General features: G+C 53.4%; 1 protein-coding gene across 1 annotated transcript in view; it reads right to left on the bottom strand.

Moving 5' to 3' along the window:
* Positions 1–24,867, bottom strand: part of RIPOR2 (RHO family interacting cell polarization regulator 2) — a 139,049-nt gene that overhangs the window by 22,500 nt on the left and 91,682 nt on the right. Inside the window, 6 exon segments of the mRNA XM_055124317.1 lie at positions 4,222–4,406; positions 8,800–9,426; positions 14,383–14,512; positions 16,073–16,221; positions 17,659–17,784; positions 20,517–20,560. Of these exon segments, the coding sequence (XP_054980292.1) occupies positions 4,222–4,406; positions 8,800–9,426; positions 14,383–14,512; positions 16,073–16,221; positions 17,659–17,784; positions 20,517–20,560 (1,261 nt within the window).

Here is a 24,867-nt window from a genome sequence, read left to right as displayed (position 1 = left end):
GTGCTGGCCAGAGCAATAGTACAGCAGGTAGGGCTTCAAAAACCTTAAAAATCTTATTTACGTCTTGCATGAGGCTGACCTGGGTTTGATCCCTGGCATCCTGTATACCCTCCCCACCTCCAGCAACGCCAGGAGTAAGCCCCGAGCACAGAGCCAGGAGTAAGCCCTGTGCATCACGAGCTGTGTCCCTCAAACAAAGACGAAGAATTGAATGCGACAGAGAGAAGGAACGATGGCCTCAAGACGGGCAGAGACGTGGGTACAGCTGGGTGGCACAGGGCAGCGTTAGGCTCTGGTTCTAAGCCAGCCCCTCCCCACTCCATCACCCCAGTCTCTAAACTTAGAAAAGGTCAGAGGCCAGAGAGACCACAGAGGAGGTCAGGTACTTGCGCTGCCCATGGCTGGCCGTGGTCTCACCCTCGCCACTGCATATGGGACCTCAAGTACTGCCAGGGGTCACTCCTGAGCACGGGGCAGGGAAGAGCCTCGGGAGCACTGCCGGGGTGACTCCAAAACCAAAATACAGATAAAAAGGTGAGGTATCAGAGCTTAGAGAAACTATGATTTTTTTTGGTGGTTTTTTTTTGGGGGGGTCACACGCGGCGATGCTCAGGGGTTACTCCTGACTCTGCTCTCAGGAATTACTCCTGGCAGTGCTCGGGGATCACATGGGATGCAGGTTGGCTGCGTGCAAGGCAAATGCCCTCCCTGCCGAACTATCGCTCCAGCCCCAGAGCTTAGAGACTTTAAATACTCTGCTGTGATTCCCAGGGATCTCCAAGGCAAAAACACTGGCTTCTACCCGGGTTAAAAAAACCCTATGTAGCACACACAGATGATTGATCCTGATTCTTCTGATGACATAAAGTCTGATTATCTTAGAGCTGGTTAACATCAATGTTCCATAAAAGGCACACCAACTGGAATGGCTGTGTGGTTACGGGCCTGGATAGGTGGAAGAAAACAGCTTACACTAATGCCTGACCTTAATCTACCATGCCGTTGCCTAAGCTCGCAGGTGTGCAGAAAGACTTTTGGGTAGGAAGCATTTCACAAATTCAGTTAGGACAGAAAAATCTCTGCATAGGAAGGAGAGGTAGAACCTTCACAAGAAATTCAATGCATTTCCTTTCTAGGCTCTTGTTGGCTCAATGGGTACATTCTATTTCTTTTTGTTTTTCTGGTTTTGTTTTTATTTTTTATTATTATTATTATTATTATTAAGAATCTCTTGCCCTCGGAGAGGGGTGGGTTGAGTTTCCCTCCCCGCCCCAAGCAGAGCCCCAGCAGCCAAAAACCTTCAGAACCCAACCACAGTCATGCTCAAGGCCACTCTCCACACGGTCAGATGAGCCTCACCCATGAAGGAACTGACAGAGGAACCCAGGCATGCAGGACCTGTGGCTGATCACATGGGATGCAGGTTGGCTGCTCAGATGGGGACTGGACCTCCTCCACCCAGATCCCCAGTTTTCCAGTAGCTTGGCAGTCACATCCACAAACTGCCCCTGGCGCCATGTAATCTCATCAACGGCCTAAGATTGAGAGACTATAAAACAAAACTCCCGGAAGAGAGTGATGCAGACTTTTCCACAGCAGAGCCTGGCAAGCTACCTGTGGCATATTCAATATGCCAAAAACAGTAACAATAATGGGCCTCATTCCCCTGACCCTGAATGTGACAGGGACGAATGGAGACATTACTGGTGCCCGCTTGAGCAAATCAATGAGCAATGGGATGACAGTGATATTATTATTTTTTTTTTGGACACACCCAGAAGTACTCAGGGCTTAATCCTGGTGGACTCGGGAGACCATATTATGCTGAGGATGGAACCCAGGTCAGCTGTGTGCAAGGAAACCACCCATCTTGCTGTACTAACACTCTGGGACCCTGTTTTTATTTCTGAAGGAAAATCCCTGCAGGGATAACATAACCCCTCCTACAATCATCAATGACAAAAGCATGCGAAGGTGGATTGCATGGCTCATTATGAGTTGAGAGTCTATTTTTATAACATGTCACAAGGGAAAATATGGTGGAAAATTTACCTCTTCCTATAGAAAAGTCTATTTTTGGCAGCAATCGATGGAAGTAGGTTTCACTGTGATTATTACTATTATTTTGGTTCTGGACCACACCCAGTGGTGCTCAGACTTACGCTTGACTCTGAGCTCAGGGTCACTCGTGGTGGAGCTTCAAGGACCACAGGGAGCGTCAAGATCAAACCAGGTCAATTGTGTGCAGAGGAAGCACTTTACCAGTGGTAGTAGCCTCTGGCCCCTGATTCTTTTTAGTGTGTTTTGGGGGCGGAGGGGTGGGCCACACAGGAAGTGCTGAGACTATTGCTGGCTCTGTGCTGTAAGTGACCCGAGGTTCATGATCAGGGAACCCAGTGTGGTACCAGGGATTGAATCAGGGTCAGCTGCACAGATGGCAAGCAAGTTGTCTTATCTCCTGCACGATTTCTCTGGTGTACACTATGTGCAGGGTTACACCTAGAGTTACCAAAAGTACCTTACTTCCTGGTTCTAAAAACGTGCAATAGGACCAGACCAGAGAGATAATACAGCAAATCTCAATATGGTCAACTCCGGTTCAATCCCTGGCACTGTGTCTGGTTGGTTCCCTGAGCACCTCTCGGTGTGATCCCTGAGCACCTCTCAGTGTGATCCCTGAGCACAGAACCAGGAGCAAGCCCTGAGCACCGCTGGCCGTGGCCCCCAAACCAAGCCAAAGCACAGAAGCAAATAAAAGCCATGCGGAGGGAGCAAGACGGAGAAAGTACAATATTTTACCTGCCCTCCCGCCACTCTCCAAGGCCACATCCCCCACCTGCAGGACCTCAGACAAGGGCCAGTTACCAGTTATGAGTCATCCTTTCTTACATTCCATGGGGGGGGGGAAACGTGCCTTGGGGGCTAGAACCTAGCTTTGCTTCACTTCATAGTTGCAAAACCCCTCTAGGCTAAAGGGCACAGAGTGAATAAGGTGGGGAAAGCCAAACTCTACAAAGGAACCGGTTAGAAAGAAGAGGCCAGGGGAAAGAGAGCACAGTGGGGAGGCTGTTTGCCTGGCATGAGGCTGATGGGATTTGATGGCTGGCATCACAAATGGTACCCTGAGTCTGCCAGGAGTAATTCCTGAGTAATCATCATCATCATCATCATCATCATCATCATCATCATCATCATCATCATCATCATCATCATCATCATCATCCCTCTGATCGTCGATTTTCTCGAGTGGTCTCAGTAACGTCTCCTTTCGTCCTAGTCCTGAGATTTTAGAAGCCTCTCTTTACTCGTCCTTCCCAACAGTGCCGCATTGGAGGCTCTTTCAGGGTCAGGGGAATGAGAGCCATCGTTGTTACTCGTTTGGGCATATGAAAACGCCACGGGGAGCTTGCCAGGCTCTCCCATGCGGGCAGGAAACTCTCGGTAGCTTGCCAGGTTCTCCGAGAGGAAGAACTAGGCTATAAGAAACCAAACTTCCAGGAGCTTGTTTTTTTCTGAGTATTAGAGGCAGGAATAAGCCCTGAGACCACTGGGTGTGGCCCCAAACAAAAACAAAACACCCCACAAACAAATAAAAGCTTACAAAAAACCCAAATAAACAAAAAACCAAGAAGGGGCCATACAATGGAAAATCAGTGTGATTGATTATCCAGTGAGACTTCTCCAGAAGAAGCCTGTGGACTTCGTTTGGAATCAATTACGTCGCAGACACCGAACCCCTAAAAGCTTTCCACGCACACACGTCAATGTTCACACACACTCATGCCAAGATCTGCCCTTCAGGGCTGGAGAGACAGTACATGAGTTAAGGCTCTTGCCCACTGTGGTTCGAGCCCCAAACCACATGCAGTCCCCCAAGCACCACCAGGAGTGATCCTTGAGCACAGCTGGGTGTGGACACACCTCCCTGCCCCCAATCAGCAGCTCAATGTCCCTTGAACGACACAAAAGAGGTAGACCCTATTTAGAAGCTGTCACCAGTGGGCCTTGGAGCCATAGTCCAGCGGGGAGGGCATTGGTCTTGCACACAGCTAACCTGTTGTCCATCTTTGGCATCCCATATGGTCCCTGGAGCACCCCCGGAATGATCCCTGAGCGCAGAGCCAGGCGTCACCGGTGCCATCAGAGAGTAACAGAAAGGTTCACCCCCCACCCCCGTACCCCGCCTCCACCGGGAGAAACAGAAGCTGACACGGATCTCACCTGCTCTTCTCCGTCTCTGTGTCTGAGAACACGGAGTCTGCCCCGACGCCCCCGTGACACACTTCCTCGCCATCCTCCTCTTCCTCGTCAAAGTCCGAGGTGTTCAGGAAGTCGAAGCTTTCTAGAGCACTTTCCACCGTGAGGCTCAGGCTGGAGGACCTGCTGGGGCTCCCCGCGGGCTTGCACTGCAACAGAGAGCAGGGACACATTCGGAGGGGGACCCGGAACGCACGACGCCGGGCTTCCGTTTCGACACTTGACACCGGAGTTTATTTATTTATTTATTTTTCTCTCAAACTTTTATTTTGTATTGGCTTCGGAAAAAAAAAAACAGTAAAAAAATACATTCACGTTCAAAATACATAGACAACGGGGAATGACAACAACACAGAAGCTGAGGTCTGTTGCAAAATAATCCAGGGGGAAGAAAGCAGGGAGCGACCGGACAAAGCGAGATCGGGCCCTGAGCCGGGGAGTCTGGGAAACGGCTACGCTGGGGTCTAATGTGAGACACTCGACACTTCTGTTAGAAAAAATAGGTTTTCGGGGGTGGGGGCATACCTGAGGGTGCTCAGGGGACGAGGTATTCCCAGCCCACTGAGTTTTCTCTCTGGGCAGTTTGAAATCGTCCATTCTTTTTTTTTTTGCCATGCCCAACAGAGTTCAAGACACCATAAGCAGCGCCAGGGAACCAACTGGGGTTGGCCACATGCAAGGCAAAAGGGCCTTTCATCCTGGACTATCCTCTCCAGCCCTAACATTTTATTTTTTTTGTTGTTGTTTGGGTCACACCGGGCAATGGTCAGGAGTTATTTCTGGCTCTAGCACTCAGGAATTACTCCTGGCGGTGTTCCAGGGACCATGTGGGATGCTGAGGATTGAACCCAGGTCGGCTGCGTGCAAGGCAAATGCCCTACCAGCGTACTATCACTCAGGCCCCTGAGATTCTTTAAAAGCATTAAAAAAAAAAAAATACAAGCAGAGTATGGGGAAAACCCGTGGCTCTATCCCAGGGCTTCTCTCCAAACACAGCATCACAGCCTCTGAAATCCAGAGGCTGAGTCATATCCCTTGCTAGTGGGGGCGTCTTCAATGTCCCGAGATTGGAGGAAGCGTCTTGAAGACACATGTTCCAAACTGCCAACGGATCCCAGAGAGAGAGAAGGGCGTCACACTCACACTCGCTCACTAAAGGGCCTTGGGCCTGACGTTCGCATTCACAGTGCTCGGAGTTCTGCTCGGAGCAGGTGGCGGCGGGGTTGGGTGGGGGGTGGGGGTGGGGGCAGAAACGGTCATGGCAGGACAAGAAGCAGCTCTGATTCCTCTAAAGCCCGGCTGCGAAGCAGAATATTCTCGAATCGGCCTTGGCCATGGTGCAAGCCAACCAATCTCAGGGCCCCGGAGAGTTCCGGGTGGCCGGAAACGGAAACAGAGCAAAGAGAGAAACGCCAGTTGCTACGGGCACAGGGAGGAAGGGAAGGGCCGGGGGATGTTCACAAGGCTGCTGGGCGGGGGACAAGCCCCCCAGAGAAGAAGCACGGAAAGTCCTCCTCTTGGGGAACACGGCCCTTCTTGCTGACTTCTGAACCCAGGGCAGAGGCAGGAAGGGCCTGGCTGGATCTGTCTCGGGCCCTCAAGGTGGCACAACCGCACACGGGAAACCGTCTTTTTCGGGCTTTTAAGTCAGAGCTGTCTCGTGTCCGTCTTAAACCAGCTGTTTCATTGGCTCATCAGTCAGCAGCATCTTTGAGTTGCTGATCCTCAAGATGGTTAGCCTCCTAGGTACGTGAAGGGGGGAGGGGGAGAGAGAGAGAGCTTGGTCCCGCTGATGCTTCAGCTCTGGCGGGATCCAAAGACCCTGGCCCTGGGCGACTCCAAAGGCACTGTCCATGTTAGGGGGAGCCAAGCCAGGCCCGGCTCAGCCCTGGGATTCTCTTGCAAAGCCTGGCTGGCTGCGTTCTAAACCGTGACCCGGGTGACACAAAGGAAAAAGCCTAGGGCAGTGAAAGATTTCTCGGTTGCCGAATGGCTTTGGAACCACAGCAGGTCGATCTGGTAACTGCAGAGTAGTCTGCGACCACCTGACTAAGCTAAGTTAAGGCCAGGAGGTGAGGGGCCGGAGTGAGAGTACCGCGGGGAGGGCGTTTGCCTTGCACGTGGCTGACCTGGGTCTGCTCCCCGGCTTCCCGTAGGGTTCCCCCAAGCATTGCCAGGAGTAATTCCTGAGTGCAGAGCCAGGAGGAACTCCTGAGCATTTCTGGGGCGACCCCCAGAAGCCAAAAAATAAAGAAAAAAAAAGACTGGGAGGTATGGGGCACTGCACTACACCCCCTTTGAGTACCTTCAAAGGTTGGACTCAGAATCCACTCTCTCCAGTGACTTTAATTAAGTGGGGGTCCGGGAGTAGGGGGAGTGTCCCTATGTCTTAGTGCTTTAAACCCGGTACCTTCTGCCCACGGAGCAAAGCTGATGAATGCACACAAGACCCTGTCGAAGGGATCCAAGGAAGAAGCTCGGGGAGAACCAGCCGAGTGCTCAGGGCTCAGGCCTTAGGAGGCGTCACCCTTCTAGAGGAAGCGACAGACCACCCTGCCGTGCTCCTCTGGGGCCACGCCAGAGAGTTTGAAGGTCAGGAAGACCACCTGCCCGAAGCTGAGGAAGAGGCCAGACGCAGAGCTGTAAATGCAGTTCCAGATGCCACTGGGAAAGCCACGCGTGACTTTTCTTTTCCCCAACGGGGCTGAATCCAGGGCCTTAGACCAAGAGTCACAGGCTCGGCCACGGAGTCGAGCCCTTGGCAAGGGCACGGTTTGAGACACAAGTCGTGTCCGGGAAGACTCCCGTGGCCGCGTCTCTCGGCCGGCCCTGCACCTGGGCTGCACCCCGTCTTCTCCGACAGGTTTCTGAAGACATTTTCTTTCTTTTCAAGCAAAGGGGTCCCAGTGCGGTTCACGTACAGGCCACGTCGATCAGAATGACAAAGCAAAGAGGACAAAGAGTGGCAGCAAGGCCAGGGCGAGTGGCTCACGGGGCTGGAGCACATGTCTAGCCTGGGGGAGCCCTGGGTCTGACGCCCGGCACCCCAGGGAAGAGCCTCAGAGCACCCCCGAGTGGGTGCTTGTGCAGGGTTTCTGAAAACACTCATCTGTAATCCCGAGGCCGGCAGAGACATTCGGGGGCAGTCAGTGATCTCCCGGGAGGACTTCCGGCCCCAGGACATCAACCTCTCACCCCGACCCTCTCATCCCCACCTGCAACGGCCCAGCAGGATCAGGGCCGGGGAGATCTCCTGGACTGGGGCTCTCTGGCTCCGAGAGCATTTGTGGGTGCATGTGTATGTATATGTATGAGCATGTGTATGTTTATATGTATGTGTATGTGTATATGTATGTGTATATGTGTGTATGTCATGTGTATGTATGTGCATGTATATGTATGTGTATATGTACATGTATGTGCATGTATATGTATGTGTATATGTCATGGGTATGTTTATAAGTGTGTATGTGTATATGTACATGTATATGTATGTGCATGTTTATATGGATGTACATGTGTATGTGTATATGTATGTGTATTTGTATAGTGTCATGAATCCTGTTAACTACGCTTACTGTTATCATCATTTCTTAATATGTACACATATCTAATCATTAAGATACATATATTAGGGCCGGAGTGATCATACAGCAAGTAGGGCGTTTGCCTTGCACATGGCCGACCCGGGTTCTATTCCCATATGGTCCCCTGAGTACCGCCAGGAATAATACCTGAGTGCATGAGGCAGGAATTACTCCTGTGCATCGCCGGGTGTGACCCAAAAGGCAAAAAAAAAAAAAAAATTAAACTAATAACTTATGATGTCAATTGTACCAAAATAAAAATAAAAAATTAGATATAGCATATTAAAAAAATGCTGCCATTTTACCATTTGAATTTGAATGTCCAGCTCTGAGCCTGGGGTATTCCCAACCTTAGAGCTGTTCCACTGGTCACACAGGGGAGTGAAGCTGATGAGTAACCAGGAACACCAAGATTCATACGCACTATTGAGATGAAGAAGAAAACTCAGGGGCCGGAGCGATAGTACAGCGGGGAGGGCATTTGCTTTGTACGCAGCTGACCCGGGTTCAATCCCTGACAATCCATATGGTCCATCAAGCACCACCACGAGTTACTCCTAAGTGCAGAGCCAGGAGTAAAACCCTGAGCATCACCGGGTGTGACCCCAAAAGCCAAAAAAAAAAAAAAAGAAAGAAAAAAATCAATGTCATTTCCATGACCTTGGGATGGGGCAGAATTGAAAACAGAGATTAGGGCTGGAGCCATCTAGTACAGCGGGGAGGGCGTTTGCCTTACATGGTGCCGACCCTGGTTCGATTCCTGGCATCGCTAATGTTTCCCCGAGTACCGCCAGGGGTGATTCCTGAGTGTAGAGCCATGAGTAACCCCTGAGCATTGCCGGGTGTGACCCCAAACCAAAAGAGAAACAAGAAAATGCCCAGAGACGGAGGCCGTCTTCGGCAGAACGCCGACCCTTCTCTCCAGAGGAGCCCCGTGTCCCGGGAAGGCACTTACTTTGAGGATATCGTCCAGATGCATGACTTCCTGGTTCAGCTCCTGAAACTCCTTATACTGCTCCTTATGGGGTTCCAAGGCGAGGAAGAGGCCGTTGAAGGCATCCTCCAGGCTCCCATCCAGGAAGGACCGGCAGCCCTCCGACTCTCCGCTGACCGAGCCGTCGAAGAACAGCTTCTCGGTGACGGCCGGCACCTCGGCCGACGTGAGCCGCTTCACCAGCTGCTTGGTGATGTTGCCCTCCAGAGGGTCCAGCTCCACGGGCTTCAGCTCCGACGCCTCGTCGGACTCGTGCAGAAGGGCCTCGGCGACCTCCTTCTCGAGAAACAGGGCCTCCGCGGGGGCGCGGGGGTCTCCCTGCAGCGGGGGTCTGGGCTCGGGGCCTTCTCCCGAGATGCTGCTGGAAGACGCGGAGCTGGTCTCGTCCCTCTGGGAGGCCTGGCGCGAGAGGGGCAGCTCGGCGGGGGTGATGGTGATCTCTGGGTTGGTGGAGCACGTGCTGGACGGGGACTCGGCCGAGGTGCAGGGGGTGCAGGTCCCGTTGGGGAGGTCCCTGAAGCTGAGGGAGAGGGGCACGGCCTCCTCGGGCGCCTTCCCATTCTCGAAGATGTCATCAGGTAGATTCGACTGCGGACGGAAAGCAGCCCCCGGCGGTTATTTTATGGTCATTATATTTCTAACCTTGAGTCCGTGTGGTCTCCGCACCACTGTTTGGGGCGGGCTCCGTGCACACAAAGGTCCAGCCCCACCTTCTCCACCAGCACCGCTGCTCCCTCCACCCGAATCTCGGGGTCCCCTTGGGGCCCCCACCTCCTCCCTACCTCCCCACCTCCCTGCCATGGTAAGGTCGGTTCTACAGATCCATTCTCAGGTTCAGTTGCCTCTGCCCATCGGTTTGGGGCGTTATTTTGTTTTGGAACCACACCAGGCGGTACTCAGGGCTACTCCTGGTCTGTGCTCCGGTGTGTGTGTGTGTGTGTGTGTGTGTGTGTGTGTGTGTGTGTGTTTGTGTGTGTGTGTGCCTCGGGGCCATATAGGGTGCAGGGTCAACCTGGGTCAGCTGTGAGCCAGGCGAGGTCCCTACCTGCTGTGCTATTTGCTCCAGCACTGCGGGTAGGGAGTTTGCCTTGCACGCAGCCGACCCGGGTTTGATTCCCAGCATCCCATATGGTTTCCCCGAGCACCGCCAGGAGTAATTCCTGAGTGCAGAGCCAGGAGTAACCCTGTGCATCGCCGGGTGTGACCCAAAAAGAAAAAAAAAAAGAAGAAGAAGAATCAGGAGGGTTGGGGAGTGGTGGGGGGATGTTACAGGAAACCTAGTTCTGTCTTTGCACCACATAACTCTGCCGCTGGGGGCGCTGGTGGTCCCCAGCACCCCATACACTACCCTCACACCTGGGTGTGACCCAAAGATAAAAAATAAAAAGTTTGCTTAGGAGGCGGGTGCAGAGAGGAAGTGGGCCTTGGACTTTCGGGTGGAGGGAAGCAGACACTCGCGTGGGGCTTGGAGCAGGAACACCGAATTCCCGAAACTCTGTCATTAAAAGCTTTACAGATCATGGTGCCTAAATAAAATAGAAAACAAGCAAGCAAGCAAACAAACAAACAAAAAACAACCCTCAAACTCAGCCATACTTCTAATGTCGGATCTGGGTGAAAGTCCGTGATACTATTCTGAGAGCTGATATTTTCCAAAACAAAAGACTGGGACAGGGGCAAAAATAACTTGTTCGCTAAATCCCAGGACCTCACAATCTCTGGCCGCCACAGTTATAAATAGCACTACCAAGATTTTGTATTTTAAAGTGTTTGGCCTTTATCTGGGAAGATTTATGAACATTCACAGTTTCACTCAAAGAGCAAATACTTTGTTCTGCTTCAGTTTTTGTAAACTATTTTAAAAAAATTGTCTACCCATAAATCCCAAGCCTCTGAACATGTTGGATTTATTGACTCAACTACAAATAGGCCCAGGTCAGAAATGCACAGAAAGACATACTTTCTAAGAAAAAGTCGGAGGGAAAGATTAATAACGATCCTGTGTGTGCCGGCAGGTGACCCCTGAGTTCTCAGGGTGTTTAGGAAACCTGAGTCTTTCACTCCAATGACCTCAGGGGGTCAGGTACCCCTTGAGTACCTGATGCAGAAAGCAGAACTCAGAAGAGAGCGATCAGAAATATCCAGGTGGGCTGGAGCGACAGCACAGGGGGTAGGGCGTTTGCCTTGCACACGGCCAACCTGGGTTCAATTCCCAGCATCCCATATGGCCCCCATGGTCAGGGGTAATTCCTGAGTACAGAGCCAGGAGTGACCCCTGTGCATTGATGGGTGTGACCCAAAAAGGAAAAAAAAAAAAGAAAAAGAAATATCCAGGTAACTAAGATCACAACAGTGATCAGGTATCACAACACTTTCTAAGTCATCATTTTTTGGGGGGCTGGGGGTGTTTTTCTGGTGGTGCTCAGGGTTTATTCCTAAGCTCTATGCTCCGGAGTAACCCCTGGTGGTGCCTGGAATTCAAACTTAGCACCAACCATTTGCGAGGCACTTGCCTTAACTCATGTACTATGTCTGGCCCTGAGCAATGTGGTGCTGATGTTGGGGGTGTGGCAGAGATGAGCCACTCCTGGCCAAGCTCAGGGCTTACGCCCGGCTCTGCTCTCAGGGAGCACTCTTGTGAGATGCAGGCAACCGTGTGGGGCGCTGGGGGTTGAATCCAGGTCTTCAGCATGCAACAAGTACCTTCCTCGCTGGGCTACTGCTGCAGCCCCCTAAGTCATCATTATACTGTGGTCAGTGTAGAGGGTTGACACGTCAAATGTGGTAGAAAACGTTGTCTAGCTATTTCTTCTATGTCTAGATGATCTTCTTCAAAATGGATGCTCTCTCGTAGATCCCACATGTGTCAGGAGGTGACAGGTGCCAATCTACCGCCCATTTTCGGGAGATCTAAAAATGATGCTTTTTCATCATTTCATCTGGGAATAAGCCTGACCATGAACAATGTGTGTGTGTGTGTGTGTGTGTGTGGTTGTGGGTTTGGGTGTGGGTGTGGATGGGTGTGGATGTGTGTGGTTGTGGGTTCGGGTGTGGGTGTGGATGGGTGTGTGTGTGGGTGTATGTGTGTGTGGTTGTGGTTTTGGGTGTGTGTGTATGTGTGTGTGTGTGTGGGTGTATGTGTGTGTGTGGTTGTGGGTTTGGGTGTGTGTGTGTATGTGTGGGTGGGTGTGTGTGTGGGTGTGTGGTTGTGGGTTTGGGTGTGTGTGTGTGTCTGTGGAAAAGAGGCTCAAGAGAAAGAAAGGCTCTGCGCCCCTCTCCTCAGCCCTACCCCTGCTAGACCTGAGGCCTCCACACCCCAAAGCAAGCGGACTCCAACCCACACCTCCAGCTGGTCGGGAGGTGTCTACACAGCGGGAGCAAAAGGCGCCCAGAACATTTCTGCACGATGATAGTTTCCGACCCCTGCACGGACCACCCGGTGTCGGGGTTCTGACAGTCAGGCCAGAAGGGGCTCCGGCAATAGTGGCCAGGCCAGGCTCCGCCCACCCTCTGCCTCCAGCTGGAATTCCCCTTCCCACCCACTTCATGCCTCCAGAGAAGGGAGTCAGGGATGAGACCCTCAGTGCCATTCTGGGGGCTCCTGGGGCTCTTTCGGCATCGTCCAGAACCCCACATTCCCCCCAGGGGCCCTGGAGGGCCTCACAGCACGTGTCCAATGGAGGTACTGGCTGTGGTGGTGAGAGGCAGGTTTTTGTTTTTTTTGCCTCCAGAGTCCTCCCCCAGGTTCACAGCCCCAAGCCCTGTGGGCACCCACGTCACGTGGCCAAACTATGCATTCAGAGGCTCGAACCTAGAGGGAGAAGCCAGCAGCACAGGCTCTGGCAGTCTGAGGGATCGTGCATCCTCCAGGCCGAGGCTGGTCCAGGCAAGATCCTCAAGCGGGGAGGAAAGACAAAGGCCCGGAACTTGGCCTTGGAGGATGGGAGACCTCAGAGAGGAGGAGGAGGAGGAGGAGGAGGAGGAGGAGGAAGAGGAGGAGCATATGCTGGGAAGGTGCTGTGTGCAGCAGGGTGGAAGGCCGGAACGGGGAGCACAGTTAAGAGAGCGGTGGGGAGTTTGGGGGACCAGCAGAGGATGGAGGAGGGGGGTCGCGTGCTCTAAGCATCTCTGTGTTTCTCCAACTGTCCTTGAAATGATGCTGTTAGACCCCCGCCAAGTCCTGCCCCAGACAGCCCCCGACCGCCCAGGGCCCCGAGTGGGTGCAGGCCAATGAGACACGCCACGCCCCATCTCATTCATTCTCCCAAGGGTTTGAAACGCTCGGAAATCTGTCCCCGCGGATATCTCTGGCACCCTGGGGAAGGAGCACAGCACCCGGAGCCGGGGGGATGTGGAGAGAAGAAAGGAGCAACGAATGGGCCCTCCCTCAAAGCAAGCTGCACGCCCCCTCCCGCCCCAAGAGTCCCGCACGCAAGGTCATGCAAGCTAGACAGAGAGAAGACCCCGAAGGAGGACAGGCCCGGGCCTCCATGGCCCCAGCACCCCCTCCCCCACCCAGGCACGCAGTCAGCACACAGGCAGCCCCCCACCCCCACCCCTGCACACTCACATAAAGCTCGAGCACGGCCGCGGGTCTCAGGCTGAGGGAGGGCAGGTCGCTGAAAGAGCGGCTGCGGTGCAGCTTGGCAAGCAAAGTGTCGTGCAAGGCACTCAAGAGCGACAGCCGCCGCGGCTTGTCGGGGGCCGGGTGCAACCATCTCTTCCGGCGTCAAAGCAAGACGGGCGGGTTAGTGCATGGTTTGGGGACACTGGGTGTGGCGAGTGTCTCGTTCCTGGGGGGTTCGCTCAGCAACACGGGGCAGTTCTCTGAGCCCAGGAGTGACCCCCCCGGTGGGTGTCTGGGGGGCAGGTAGGTGTGTGTGGGGGTGGGAACCACAGCTCGTGCCAGGGGAAGAGACGGGGTGGGGTGGGGGTTGTCAGCATGCAAGGCAGAGCGCCTGGACCCCCTGGATGGCTCTGCAGAGCCCTGTGTCCTGGTGAGTTTCCAGCCAGCATTTCTGACTCTAACTCGATTCTGCAATCCAGTCCTTTAAAAGGCTGGTCCCAGAGAATGTTCAGGAAAGAAAAAAAAAAAAGCCAAAAAACTAAAGGTTTTGATGCAAGCAGGGGGTGGAGAGAAGGAAGAGGGGAGCGACTGGGACTGGAAGGGGACACATGCGTCAAGACTGTTTTCCTGCACCGTCCCTTATCTGGGTGAGCGTCGAGAATAACGTGGTTCTGTTTTTGTTTTTGTTTTTTTAGGAGAGAAGGGTCCACACCCGATGCTGCTCAGGGCTTCCTCCTGGCTCTGAGCTCAGAAATCATCCCTGGTAGGGCTCAGGGGACCACACTGGGTGCCAGAAGGCGGCTGTGTGCCAGGCAAGCATCTTACCCGCTGCACTATAGCTCTGGCCCCCATGTGGAAATTCCCGGGACTCCCAAATGCCGTCTGGGCAGCATGGTACAAAGCAGGAAGCCCCCTCGCCTCCCCCCCTCCCCCAGCCCCCCAAACCGTCACCATTGCTGAAGCCACGCTGAACTTACGAAGAAAGAGTGATCCTTGAAGGTGGGTGTTTCTGGGGTGCCCTGGCTGTACATGGACATTCTCCTCTGCAGGGCGGCCGCCTTGCTCCCGCCCCCAGAGGTGGGCGTCATTTCCTCCACGTCAAATGGGCTGCAAGGCAATAGGGCCCCATGAATGCACGGGTCAGGTCAGCCCCAAGCCCCTGGCCCCAAGTCCAGGAAGCCCCCAGCTGAGCGCATGGGAACCTGTGGAGTTTGGGCCAAGAGGGGAACCAGCTGCCGTATAAGGAAGCTGAGCTGGGGCCGGAGCCACAACACAGCAGGGAGGACGTTTGCCTTGCGTGTGGCCAACCCGGGTTCGATTCCCGGCATCCCTATGGTCCCCTGAGTACTGCCAGGAATGATTCCTGAGTGCAGAGCCAGAATTAATGCCTGAGCATCGCCAGGTGAAGCAAAAAACAAAAACAAAAACAAAAAAAGGAAGCTGAGCGGTGTCCTCAGTCAAGGTCCACCTAGGAGCCGAGAGAGAGAGAGAGAGAGAGAGAGAGAGAGAGAGAGAGAGAGAGAGAGAGAGAGAGAGAGAGAGAGAGAGAGAGAGAGAGAGAGAGAGAGAGAGAGAGAGAGAGAGAGAGAGAGAGAGAGAGAGAGAGAGAGAGAGAGAGAGAGGAAGTCGATGCACAGTGGATGGAATCGCGGAGGGCCTGGATGGCTGTGCTTTCTCCTTGCAATCAGAGCATTCAACAGACGCAGGCTTAGCACCCCAGGTGGAGTCTGTAAAAGATTCCCTGGGCTCTGCGGGACGGACACTTTCACCAGCAGGGACAAGTTGTTTGCCAGAGCTGATGCCAACGCTCCAAACTAGAAGCCTGTTCATCTCAGCCACCCGGAGCTTCTCTCGGGGCTGTGCCAGTAAGTCTGTTGTGAGCCAGGATGCCGCTTTATTTATTTATTTGTTTATTTATTTATGGCTTTTTGGGTCACACCTGGCGATGCACAGGGGTTACTCCTGGCTCTGCACTCAGGAATTATTCCTGGCGGTGCTCAGCGGACCCTATGGGATGTTGGGGATCGAACCCGGGTCGGCCTCGTGCAAGGCAAACACCCTCCCCGCTGTGCTATCGCTCCAGCCCCGGGATGCCGCTTTATCGTGACACCTTCTGGTGTGCCGGGCACGGGCGGGGCAGGATCATGTCAGGACTACAACTTTGGGGTGGCTGATTACAAACTGAGCTGAGGCAGGAGGGGGGGTCTTTCCTGGGCCCAGGGCTGAGCCTCCCGATTGGAAGGGGGACCCTGGACACGAGCACACCTCGTGTCATATTTACTTGGTAATGCGCCCTGGGGACTCTAGCCCAGGTTACGTAATGGGCAACCGGGGTTGGAAAATTCATTCACCCGAGCGAACTAGGCGAAGGACGACACGTGTCTGGGGGGAGGGACCGAGCTAGATGAAGTGGGGAGAACAGGCTGCAGAGCTGGGCTTGGGGACAGTGGCCTCTGGTAACTCATTTCATGTGGACACACGGGGATCCTTCAGTAGGACAAAACCAACTTCCTAAGCTTTCGCAGGGCGTGAGCAAGGCTGACGTCCACTGCCTTGAGAAAAGGTCGTTGTTGGAGCCGGAGCCGGAGGGTCCTGCGTGCTGCGCCCCCCTGGCACGCAGCCTGCTCCTGGCTCTCCCCCGGGCGGGGGCCAGAAAGGGCCACTTACTACCAGGCGATCTCCAGGTTCAGCTTGACAGTGCCGAGGTCATTGATGTCCACCGCCACCACCTGGGGCCGGGCCGCGAACAGCTCTTTGGTCTCGCAGGTCACGCTGCCCACCAGGAGGTGAGAGGCCAGCCCCTTGAGCTCGGTGACCTAGGGAGAGGGGAGGGGCCTTTCAGGAGAGCAGCGGCAGGAGCCTGGCCGCTCCGTCCGGGCCTTCCGAGAGCAGCTGACCAGTGCCAGGGACAAAAGGGCAACAGGCGGGGAGAGATTCGGGATATGCCTCTAAAGAAAGGGCACTGGGAGGAGAGGGACAGGGGTAGAATGATTGCACCCATTTGTAGGATATTTAAAAAAATATATATAGTATGAGACCAATATCCAAGGCCAGGGAAAACAGGGGCCAGGAGGACTGCTCAATGGTTGGAAGCTTGCCACAGTGTGTGTGTGTGTGTGTGTGTGTGTGTGTGTGTGTGTGTTGGGGGGGTGTGAGGGGCAGTTAGGGCGGCTGGGCTAGAGAAGGGGCCAGTATGACAGTAATAGTTGGAAATGATCACTCTGGACAGGAAGTGAGTGCTGAGAGTAGGCAAAGAGATGTACTTGATGATGTTTCAGTATCTGCATTGCAAACCGTCATGCCCAAGAGCAGGGAGGGAAAGAGGGGAGGGGGAGAGAGGGAGAGAGAGAGAGAGAGAGAGAGAGAGAGAGAGAGAGAGAGAGAGAGAGGAGAGAGGAGAGAGAGTGTGTGTCTGCTATAGAGGTGGGGGCGGCAGGAGGGAAATTGGGGCCATTGGTGGTAGGAAATGTGCACGGGTGAAGGGATGGGTGCTGGACCACTGAATGACTGACACCCAATCACGAATAACTTTGTAACTGTGTATCTCACTGTGATTCAATTAATATATATATACATATATATATATATAATATATATATTTAAAGAAGGGAATGGCTTAGTAAGGAATGCCATGAGGGTGGCCTAGGTGATGCCTGAGAACCTGGCTGCCCGAGGCCCGCTGGACCAAGACACGGGAAGGCAGTCGGCTCAGCATCCTCTCCCAATTGGAGGGCCCGCATCCTCGGAGTAGGATAAAGAAATCTGGGGCCGGAGCGATAGCACCGCGCGGAGGGCGTTTGCCTTGCGTCTGGCCAACCTGGGTTTCATTCCTGGCATCCCATCTGGTCCCCTGAGCACTGCCAGGAGTGATTCCTGAGTGATTCCAGAGCCAGGAGTCACCCCTGAGCATCCCTAGGTGTGACCACCCCCCAAAAAACAAAACAAAACAAAACGAAACAACGCCAAAAAGAAACGCTCTCCCACCACCGCCTATACCCTGGAGCTTCCCTGCCTTCTTTCCCCTTCTTCTCTCTCCCCCCCAAAAGTGTCCTTTCTGAATTATTCGGCCTCTCCACCTGGGGACAGGAACCCGAGCTCTGCACCCGCGGAGCAGAAGGAACAGCCGAGCACTGTGTCCGGCGGGGCAGTGGAGCGCAGTGGGGGGTGCGTGCGTGCGCACGCGCGCGCGCCGGGGAGGGCAGCGCGCTCAAGGTGGGGACCCCCACGCCGGGCCCACCCGCGAGGAGCCGGACCTTGATGGAGATGAATCCGGCGATGAGGGGCAGGAAGACCATCTCCTCTCCGTCCCAGCTCTGCCGGCCGTTCACCTCCATCTTCCCCTTCAGCTTCCACCGCTGCCGGCCGTACTTCATGAAGATCTGGAGAGGGGACAGCGACAGTCCCGCTGCTGGGCAGCCCCCAGCCCCGCCCGGCCCCTCCCCCACCGTCCCTCCTTCCCGGGTCCTGGCTCAGCCCCCGAGCACAGGCGCGGGGAGGAGGCTTGCAGAGAGCCGGGAGGACGTTCTGCTTTTCCCCCCGCGGAAGGCGGGCAAGGGCTTTCTGGCCCCTTGGTTTCTGTAGGTTGAGTTTGGGGCCACACCCAGTGGTGCTCCGAGCAGGGTACCACTTATGCCTGGCAGGGCTTGGGGGATGCTAAGTGGTGCGGGGGATTGAACACAGGTCCGCCACATGCAAGGCAAGCAAGTCCCCTACTCGCTGTGTTATTTAATGGCCCAGACCTTCTTCTTCTTCTTTTTTTTTTTTTTCTTTTTGGGTCACACCCGGCAATGCACAGGGGTTACTCCTGGCTCTGCACTCAGAAATTACCCCTGGCGGTGCTCAGGGGACCATATGGGATGCTGGGAATCAAACCCGGGTCGACCCCGCGTACAAGGCATACGCCCTACCAGCTGTGCTATTGCTCCAGCCCCCCTTCTTTTATTTATTTTGAAAAAGGAATTGTATACTTTTGTTGTTTCTGGGCAGACATAAATATCATAGGCAGTATCGTGACAGATGACTAACGAACTCAGAAGAAGGGAGAAATTGGATTAATTTTATCATTTTTCCAATTTTATACATTCCTTCCTAATTGTCAGGTCCCCCCGCCACCCCGCCTCTGTGGCAGGGCATTCCATTTTGTTCTCTCTCCTTTTGGGTGCTGTGGTTTGCGACAGGGGTATTGAGTGGCCATCGGGTTCAGTCTCTAGTCTACTGTCAGCACGCTTCTCTCTTTTAAAAAAAAATTTGTTTGAGTCTCACCCAACAGTGCTCAGGGCTTCCTCCCAGCTCCGTGCTTAAGGATCACTGACCAGGTTGCAGGGTGGGGGAGGGTCCTGCGTGGTGCCAGGGATGGGCCCTGGGTCGGCTGCAGGCAAGGCAAACGCCTGACCTGCTGTCCTATCTCACTGGCCCTCGTGATGGACGGCGCTTGTCTATGTGCCCGTCTGCTCACGGGGGTATCGTTGCTTTCCTCTTAACTCTCCCAGCGCCATGGCCCTGGGAGTCATTCTCTACCCTCCCAGCTCCCGTCCCGAGCCAGCACCCTGCAGCAGGGATAAGGTCGCCTCCCTGGGAAGGGGGGGCCAGTGCTGGGCTTGGGCTCAGGGTCCCCACGGCTAGGAAGAGGCTGGCGGAGGGGAGGAGCTTCTTCCTCCCTCCCACCCTGTCTCCCCAGTCCCGAGAAAGGAGGAGGGTCTGAGGGAGGCAGATGAAATAATTCTCTGAAGGGGAAAAACACTATTTTACTGTATGGAGGACATTTATATATTTTTGTAAAATAGATTTTTTTTGTTCTTGTTGGCTTGTTGGGTCACACCCAGCGATGCACAGGGGTTCCTCCTGGCTTTGCACTCAGGAATTACTCCTGGCGGTGCTTGGGGGACCCTATGGGATGCTGGGAATCAAACCCAGGTCGGCCGTGTACAAGGCAAATGCCCTATGCGCTGTGCTATAACTCCAGCCCGTAAAATAGATTTTCATATATTTCTATTAAAAGCACATTTGGAGGACTGGAAAGACAGTACAGGGCTTAGGGTGCTGGCCTTGCCATCTTGCACGCAGCCACCCCCAGAGTTCCGAGCAATGCCAGGGCTCTGAGCACTGAGCCGGGAATAATACTGAGCACTGGGCGTGAGTCCAACCCTCACATATGCTTTGCATATTTGTAAAACCTATAATTAAAATGTTTTTTCTTTTCAAAGGAAAAAATACAGTATCTAGATACTACTATTCCTCGATCACGAGATCTTAGAGGAGGAAAGAGCAATATAAGGTGGAATACTGGGGCACTTGGCGCAATCTGCTGAATCTAGGTCACCTGTCAGCTGACCGGCACTGAAGGGCCAGTGTTAGATTTGCTGCTGCTGAGAGCCGCGCTAGTCCCAGTGCGAAGGGTCACGCCGTCTCCCCATTCATCGAAAACGGTTCAGTGAAATAATGAAGACAAGGGTTATGATAAAACATATGTGGGATAAGAGGAAAAATGTGTGCATCAAGGGAAAAATTAGATGGGAGGTCTCTGATGAGTCACTAAACTTCTTGTTTTAAATTTCTATTTTAAAAAATAACATACGGGGCTGAAGCGATAGCACAGCAGGTAGGGCGTCTGCCTTGCACGTGGCCGACCTGGGTTCAATTTCCAACATCCCATATGGTCCCCTGAGCACTACCAGGAGTAATTCCTGAGTGCAAAAGCCAAGAGTATCCCCTGTGCATTGCTGGGTGTGACCCAAAAAGCAAAAATACATAAATAAAATTTAAAAAGAATTTAAAAATAAGGTATAGGACTGGAGCGATAGTACAGTGGGTAGGGTGTTTGCGGGATTTGATTCCCAGCATCCCATAGGGTCCCTGAGCACTGCCAGAAGTAATTCCTGAGTGCAGAGTCAGGAGTAGCCCCTGTGCATCTCTGGGTGTGACCCAAAAAGTGAGAAAAAAGCACCCCAAAGCAAAACAATTACAGTAAATATAATTCATTAGAATAAATAAATGAAAATAAAGATATGTACGAAAGGGTGGATTTAAGAAGTAAACTATGACTGCTGGAGCCTGGCCTTTAGGTTGTATCTCCAACACCCCCCCGCCCCCCGCCTTGCTCTGTGATACTTACTTCATACTGATCCCCCGGGCAGAGGCGAGCAAAACCAGCCAGACCTGCAGGAAAGGAACGGGGCACGGTGAGGGCCGGGATGGACTCCCCCTCCTTACATCGTGGCATGTTTGCAAAACACAAAGCATCCAATGTTGGTGGAAACTCCTAGGACATTTTTTTGTGGGGGGAGGGCGGGTTTCATCAGATTAACAGCCGACTTTGGGAGTTGCAGCCAGGGTAGCTAGTTGGGAGCAGACATGGCTTGTGGGTTTGTAAGCTTGTGAGGATGAGAAACCCCATTTACCAGAGTCTAGGGTCAGGCTAGGGCTAGAAAACGAGATTCTTTTGTTTTTCTTTGCTGTTGTTGTTTTTAGGGCACATCTAGTGATGCTCAGGGATCACTCCTGGCAGTGCTCAGGAGGACACCAGGAACCAGACTCAGGTCAGTGCTGGGCAAGGCAGGTGCCCTACCCATTGTACTATCTCTCTGGCCCCGAGATGAATTTTTTTTTTAACATAACACAGTTCCATGCACATAAACTAACTGCTGTCTTGGTTTTCCATCCAAGATTTCTAACGTCCTTGGAGAGCCTCCCCAAGGGGCTAGGATTCCACGTGCTTCCCTCCTTCGTATTTTCTTGCTTTCCTTACCCTCATTGGAATTCAAGATATCTCTAAAAATGGGGTAAAAATGGGGTAAGATTTTCCTCTGTGTAGAACAAGCCAGAAAGAAAACAAAATCAAGCCAAATGACAGCCCAGCCCCCTCTCCCAAACGAAGATGGGGCAGCTCCTCTGCTACCTGCACCCGCCGGGTCTGAGAGGCCGCGTGTCTGTGGTGAAATCCCAAGAACCAACGTCATCATCCACTCCCGGGGCTGCCGTCACGGGCACCTCAGGGACTCTGACTGGACCAGCCCTTTGCTCTCTCTCTCTCTCTCTCTCTCTTTTTTTTTTTTTGCTTTTTGGGTCACACCCGGCGATGCACAAGGGTTACTCCTGGTTCTACACTCAGGAATTACTCCTGGCGGTGCTCAGGGGACCATATGGGATGCTGGGATTCGAACCTGGGTTGGCTGCATGCAAGGCAGCCAACCCGCTGTGCTATCACTCCAGCCCCCTTTGCTCTCTTTCTGCGGCTGTTCCTTGGTTCTTTTCCTTTCCTTTCTTTTCTTTTCTTTCTTTTCTTTTCTTTTCTCTTTTCTTTGCTTTTAGGGCCACACCCAGCGATGCTCGGGGCTGTGGTTCTGCACTCAGGAATTACTCGTCGTGGTGCTGGGGGAACCCTACGGGATGCTGGCAATCGAACCTGGGTCGGCCGTGTACAAGGCAAATGCCCTATCCATTGTACTATCTCTCTGGCCCCTGTTTCTTGTTGTTTTTCCTTTCTTTTTTTTTTTTTTTTGCTTTTTGGGTCACACCTGGCAATGCACGGGGGTTACTTCTGGCTCTGCACTCAGGAATTACCCCTGGCCATGCTCAGGGGACCATATGGGATGCTGGGATTTGAACCCGGGTCGGCCGAGTGCAAGGCAAACGCCCTACCCGCTGTGCTATCTCTCCAGTCCCTTGTTTTTCCTTTCTAAAGAATTATCTTTTGGGCCACCTCTGGTGGTGCTCAGGGGACCATACGGGGTACTGGGGCGGGGAGGGGGGAGGGTCGAGCCTTATGCCACCCTGCTGTACTATCTAACTAGTCCCTTGAGAGCTCACTCTGTGAACGTCTCTGGTCTGCATCGGGGCAATAACCTGGGAAATTCTGGAAGACTTTCTAGACCCACCACCCAGGATGAAATCTCCACAAGAATGCATCCATTGCCTTGGACCCCACGGGCGTAGGAGCCATTGGCTTAGGGGCCATGTAGGACCTCAGATTTCCTCATGTGTCCAAGATCCTGAATATCACCCATATGAAGATGATGGGGCTGGGGTCTCACAGCCCGTCTCACTTCCTTAGTAAGCTGAGAGGCTGGGGGATGGGTAAGTCTGTCTGTCTGTCACTGGGCTTGTGGACATTGCCAGGCTTAGGAGAGGTACCCGACAGTTCCAGTATCTACCAGGAGGTGGCAGCAACTCTCCAGCCCCAAGACACGCACCCTATCCTCCCTTCTCCGCCCTCCGCACCCCCCCACCCCCACCCCCCAGCTGTTAAGGACCCATTTCTTATTCCAATTAGAATAAGACATTAAAAAATGTATTGACATAAGAGCAACATTAAAGAAGCCATTTTTCACTAGTAATTTTCAGGAGGATTTAACCTTCTCCAAAATACTTCAGAAAGAAAGCACAATTGGCTGCTTTGGGAAAAAAAAATAAATCAGATTTGGTCCGACATGCCCACTGGAATGAAAATCCAAAATGCTGCTTCAAAATCTCTTGCCAATTAGCTCCGGAGTCTCCCAAGGCCTGTCTGCTGGTGCAATTACATCGGACTCCGAGGTCAAACAATCGCCACCTCAAAAACACTCACCCCATTGATACAGGTGAGGCAGAGGGAAAAGAAATCCTTTGAAGGTTGTTTTTGTCCTTCATGATTATCAGAAATTTTCTATTTGAAGAACTTAGCTGAATCGGGGAAGGGACTATTGAGTTTCTGGGTAAAGGTATCACACAGACACCCTAATTATCATGACAATGGAGCAGATGACAATAGCCTGGCCAAACCAGGTCGGGGGCTCAGGGGCAAGTCTGTCAGGTGCTGGCAGAGTCACCTGAGCTGGCAGTGGGGCCAACGATGCTGCTGGCAGATGCCCACCCTGGGCGCTACTGGGGACCTGCCGCTGGAGAGAGGAGTGTTTCCTCTGAATATCTGTGATTCCTATAACAGGTTCTAGAAAGCGGACACTCAGGATGCCCCCGGGGTGGGCCCAGGGGAAAGAGGGGGGACTTTCCCCCCGGATATATTTTTTTGTTTGTTTTTGCTTTTTGGGTCACACCTGGCAATGCACAGGGGTTACTCCTGGCTCTGCACTCAAGAATCACTCCTGGCGGTGCTCAGGGGACCATATGGGATGCTGGGAATCGAACCTGGGTCGGCCGCTTGCAAGGCAAATGCCTTCCCCGCTGTGCTATGGCTCCAGCGCCCCCACCCTGGATATTTTACTGTCAATTATTACTGACAAACAGCCCTGTCAGGACAGCTGCCATCCCAGGCCTACATGTCCTTTCCTTTCTGTCTTGGGGACCGTCCTGTCAGGCCATTCCTGCGTCTTCCTAGTTCTGTGATGTCCCCTTTCCGGGAGTCACACTTTCTCCTCAGGAAACCAGTCCTTCGGGAAGCACGGTCTGGGCCCTCTGGCCTCACCCACCGGGCACCAATACAACAGACTCACTACTCCCTGCTGGTGCTCTCCTCAGGTGCTCCCTGCCCCGAGACTCTTAGCCGCTCTGTCAGGAACTTTGTTATGAGCTGAGTGATAACTGGGAGACGGACCAATTTTCCTCACAACAGTGTTTCTTAGCCTTTTTGCACCCATGACCCTCTTCTGACCTCGTTTCTTTCCTATGACCACCCCCGGCCCTGCCGGCTGGCCTCCCTGTCTTGTGGACTTTCACCTTCAGCCCTTCCCTGGGATATCCTGGGGGTCTCCAGGGGGGCAGGTGGCTGCCTGCTGACAAACACCGTCTTCAGAGACCCGCGTCTTGGTTGCCCCGTCACACGCTTCCTCTTTCACCTGCCACCTGAGGCTTTGCAAACTCTGCCAGACTCTCTGCGTTCTCTCTGGCCACGCGGAGCACGGAGTCCGCGCTCTGGGGCCTGTTCTAGCGCTGCCCGACCGTCTGTGTCAGCCTCAGGGCCAGTCTCTCCCCCTCCAGACGGGGATGTGGCAACCCGCCCGCTGGGCTCTCCAGGTCTGCAGACCTCGGGCTCAGCTCCCCGAGTCAGAAGCACTGGCTGCAAAAACCCTTAGAACACGGCCCGCGCCTTGGCTGTGACGCTGCGTGCAGCTCTGCACCCCCTTCCTTGGTAGCCTGTGTGGGGCTCGTGCCAAGGAGTCTTCAGGACGCAGACCAGCCCCGGGCTGTCCACGGGAGCCCTGGAAAGGCTCCCTCCACGGTCAGGGGTCAGGGTCATCCTCCCCCACCCAAAGAGTTTGTTGTCATGTAGGGGCAAAAAAGGAAGTGGAGGAAGGGTGTGGCATGACAGGAAGTTGGGTTGCTGGGTCTGAGACTATGATGAAAGAGTCTCTGTTTGTGTCAATATTTATGCTGGGGTGGTTATTTTTTCCCCAGGGTGAACAACAGACTTAAAAAACAAAAACAAAGAGAGGGACAGATATAGAATGACGACACTCATTTGTGGGATATAGAAAAATGGTATGAGACTAATACCCAAGGCCAGGGAAAACGGCTGGAAGCTTCCCAGAAGG

This window comes from Sorex araneus, chromosome 2 (genome assembly GCF_027595985.1).
Source record: "Sorex araneus isolate mSorAra2 chromosome 2, mSorAra2.pri, whole genome shotgun sequence".
Lineage (NCBI taxonomy): Eukaryota > Metazoa > Chordata > Mammalia > Eulipotyphla > Soricidae > Sorex > Sorex araneus.
This window is presented reverse-complemented; position numbering and strand designations above follow the sequence as displayed.